The sequence below is a fragment of the Lissotriton helveticus genome, chromosome 4_1, assembly GCF_964261635.1.
Source record: "Lissotriton helveticus chromosome 4_1, aLisHel1.1, whole genome shotgun sequence".
Lineage (NCBI taxonomy): Eukaryota > Metazoa > Chordata > Amphibia > Caudata > Salamandridae > Lissotriton > Lissotriton helveticus.
The window spans coordinates 793,314,369-793,318,586 of NC_136063.1; the positions used below are offsets into that span (position 1 = coordinate 793,314,369).

Consider the following 4,218-nt stretch of genomic DNA (forward strand, 5'->3'; position numbering starts at 1 on the left):
CTGGAGGGCCAAATGGCTCTAGTCTCGACATGGCATTGAAAATAATAAATGCACTGATTAGTCCTTCGGGATTGGAAGAACAGAGCAAAATGAGGGGTGAACAGAGAACCTAATGGATGGTCATAAGGGGGACGGTTAGATGGCATCCCCACTCCTTTCAGGGTTTAGGAACTCCTTGTTTGAAGATGTTAAATACAAGACAATGTACTCGGTGTTTAGTGGTGGTGGGCGGGGTTGTGGCAATCCACTGTAAAATATTAACATGCTTACTGAACTAATGTAGCCAACAAAATGACTGATGTTTTGCGGTTAAGACTCATTCCTTGCTAACCAAAAACTCACTTGATTTGGTAAATAAAAGAATTTGTTTTTTTGCTGCTACAATGCCACTTTCATTTAAAATGTTCATGTCTACTGCACTGTCTGATGAGCAACCTGAAGCAATTTATGGATCGGTTGAATGGAAAATTTGACATTCAATATAAAGCATTCCCCAATTAACAGTTTGTGTATTTGAAAAAGGTAATACATGGTAAATAAAAGATCGCTAGAACTGTGCTTGTAAAAGTAAAATTGTTTGACACAATAAACCATGTTTTTCCACATTTTATTAATTGATGTTTTACAAGAGCAGGGAAATGTGTGAATTCAGGAATTATATTGATGAAACAAAACCGTTGTTGTCTGCCCTTGTACCTTTACTCAACCTCCTCAGATTGCACAAATGCTGTTAAGTAAAGTAAACAGAAGGAAAATGCTGGGTTTCTAACACTAGTTCATTTGCTGGTCAGAACAGTCACGTTAATTGTGTAGCATTAATTACCAAGCAAACAACTACCGAGGAAACTTCCAAAGAAAGTATAGCTCAGTATTAAGCTTGGGTTTGGGGAAGTCACATGTTCACAGCATTCAACCTGATTTGAAAATATTTCCAGACCACATTATTTTCTTAAAAGCATTAATAAAAGCATATATTATACATAGTATGTTATAGTTTTAAGACCGACATGAAAAATAATATTTAAAAAAAGTTGCTATACACAAAATGGTTTTAACAGAGAAAGTGCCTAAATAATTTAAGCGTGGCTCTTTTTAAATCTACAACTAATTACTGTTGTATAAATACTGCCTTTGTAGAGTTCACAACAATGAGTGTTGCATGTGGGGTACATTGGAGATGAAAGCCACTGGAACTTCATAACATGCCTGTAAGGCGTGCTGAGGTTTGAGGATTAAAAAAAACAAAAAAACGACGAATAGCTTAAGTTTGCAAAATACAAATCTGATCTAATACAAAAGGATTCTTCTTTCAATGCCTTTACGACAGATTGGACATTCACTCATTCTATCGCCACAAAGCTGACATGTCCCATGACCACAGAGGAAGATCATATTCTTCAAACGATCCAAACAAACAGGACACATCGTCTGCAAAAAAAAAAAAAACAATAAAAAATGTCAGAATTTCAATTAGGTAACGGTCATGCAAGCTTTGGAAAAAAGTGTACTGTCTAGTACAAACCCGACAGTTCCAAGCAACACATCTCTTCATAATTTTGTTGGATAATGTATTTTATGCTTGGGAGACAACACTGAATAGCATCTGTCTGTATCAGACGTCAATAAGGTTTTATAAGCAACAAGCATAATTTTTTGTGGCCATTGAAACAATGAGTGACATCTAAACCACAAGGGAACATGTGATTTGGCCAGAGGTGTGTTGGTAAAACGATTGAAACATAAACCAGGTCTCTCATGAGCACAAAATGTATAAACTTAACAAATATAAATGAGCAGTATTTACCAGAATTTTTGGGTGGACACAGAGAAGACACTAAATGTTTATTTCAGGGCCCAGTATAAGTCAATGGCTTCAACAAAAATGTCAACAGATTTCAAGAGCAATGTACATCAGGTGTAGGCTCTTCTCAAGAAATTGTTTTGGAAATAATGGAAAATTGTGAATTTTACAAGGCACGCGCTCAGAAAAACTGCTCAAAAGTAGGAGGATTTAGAATTGTATCTTGGCAAGAATTTTGCCAAAATCAGAGTAACAAGCATTGCTATATTGCAAAACAGCATTTTAACCTTCAATAGAAAAACCATATTGATCTTTATTATTGCTGGAGATCTGATTGAGCCAGGAGTGATAGCATTTGTTTTAGCAAACCTCCTTTGCCCCACCTACGCTTCATGACCTCTAGGGTAACCCAACAGTGTTTCCCGTTCCATAGTAGTTGTGTGAGCAGTGCATCCAATTCTTTAAATACCCGATGCAGGAGTTCAAAGAAGGAACCCAGCATTGTGAAGAGACATCTAGGTATAACCACCATCTTTATTAAGGCGACCATCAATGAGAGTCTGAGTGTCCCAGAAGGTAATACTGCCCCGGGGACCCATAAGTATCGTCCCCATATTGTGCTGGTGGTGGTCTCATCTCCACTTATCCATATCCCAAGATAGCGCAGTGTATCTGCAACCCAAGGAAGTCACATCTCAGGGAGCTGGACTCTGTCCCACTCGTCCACTGACCCAATCGCATACAGTTGTGATTTTACTTTATTAATGTAAAGCCCGGAGGCTCCAGCGAATTGAGTCAGGGCAGCAAACAGTAACGGCAAGGACTGGGTCGGCCGGTGTAGGTATACCAAAGCATCGTCGGAGTACAGCGATACGATATGTTCCGTACCACCCACTCGAATGCCCTCCCCCTGGAGTACCCCACGGAGATGACATGCTAATGGCTCCATTGCCAGGATGAACAGCAGGGGGGAGAATGGGCACCCCGTTGTGTCGCCCTTTCTATTGATATTATGTCTGACACGTACCATCCCGTGCGAACCCTCGCCACCGGCCAAGCATAGAGTCGTTTTACTCAATTTACGAAACCCTCGCCCAACCCCATTTTTAAAAGCACCTGCCAACTATATTCCCATCGGATCGAGTCGAACGCTTGTTCGATATCTAGGAACACTAAGGCGCTCTGTTGGGCACTTCCCTCCAATGATTGCATAACGTGTGCGAGGCGGCGGATATTCCTTAATGCATTCCTCCCTGGCATAAAACCGGACTGGTCATCATGCACCAGTTGCCGGAGATACGGGAGGAGCCTACTTGCCAGCACTTGGCTAATAATTTTAAGATCCACTTTCGGCACGGAAATTGGCAGATATGAACTGGGGAGCAGGGGATCCTTCCCTGGTTTGGGAATCATCACTATCAATGCTTCGTGCATGAAATCTGGGAGTATGCCGTTTTCCACCGTGATTTCCAGGAGTTTAGGAATCAAGACCACACCCCATATTCTTTGTAGAGCTCAGCCGCTAGGCCATCCATCCCGGGGGACTTAGCGGTATTCAAATGGGCGATCGCTGACCGGATCCTCTAAAAGGGGCCCCCCATGGACTCCGGACTCTCAGGGTCTAAGCAGGGCAGCTCCACCTCGGCTAGATAGGCCTCCACAACCTGAGGTGTGGTGGGGGGTTGGGGCTCGGAATATATCTTTTGCAGATGGGTCATGAATGCACTATTCATTTCGTGTTGTATATAAACCATATGGCCATGTTCAATTCTAATTGTCAAAAACGGGTGAGGCTGAATCTCCATCCTAATCAGGTGCGCCAGTAGGCGCCGGCCTTGTCCCCCTCCGTATACCATCGGCGTCTACTCGCAGTATATTAAATTTGCCCAGTGAGTCCCAGATGTCCCCTATCTTCCGTCGTAGTTCCGCCCATTTAGCCAGCCCCTCCCTGTCCGTGTGAAGCTCTTTCTCTAGAGCTGCGAATCGCTCCTCCTGGATGTGCAGATCCCATTCCAGCACTTTCTTAATACCCACCTCCGTGGACATACAGACCCCCCGTATCACAACCTTCATCGCGTCCCATTCGAACGCCCTAGTGCTGGCCATGCCCTAGTTCACATCAAACTAGACATCTAGCCCTTTCGTTATTGCATCTTTATAGGTCGGGTCTACAAAGGCCTCGGTGTTTAATCTCTACAACCGTACCTTGGATCTCGGCCAGCCCAAAGTATATGTTATTAACAAGGGGGAATGGTCAGACAGATAGCGGGCCAGATATTGCGCTTCCCCTATCTCATAAGCAGACGCCATCTGAACTGTTGGGAAAGTTAATGGAAAAATCTTTATTCCACAAACAACATATACCAACATTGGTCAAACTTTGGCAGATCACTTAATATTGAGGTGATTTGGGGTTC

General features: G+C 42.7%; 1 protein-coding gene across 1 annotated transcript in view; it reads right to left on the reverse strand.

Moving 5' to 3' along the window:
- Nucleotides 1-591: 591 nt before the first annotated feature.
- MIB1 (MIB E3 ubiquitin protein ligase 1) overlaps nucleotides 592-4,218 on the reverse strand; it is a 347,133-nt gene continuing 343,506 nt past the window's right edge. Inside the window, exon 21 of the mRNA XM_078687432.1 lies at nucleotides 592-1,428. Coding sequence (XP_078543558.1) covers nucleotides 1,288-1,428 — 141 coding nt within the window. The 3' untranslated portion in view covers nucleotides 592-1,287. The remainder of the gene's footprint in view (nucleotides 1,429-4,218) is intronic.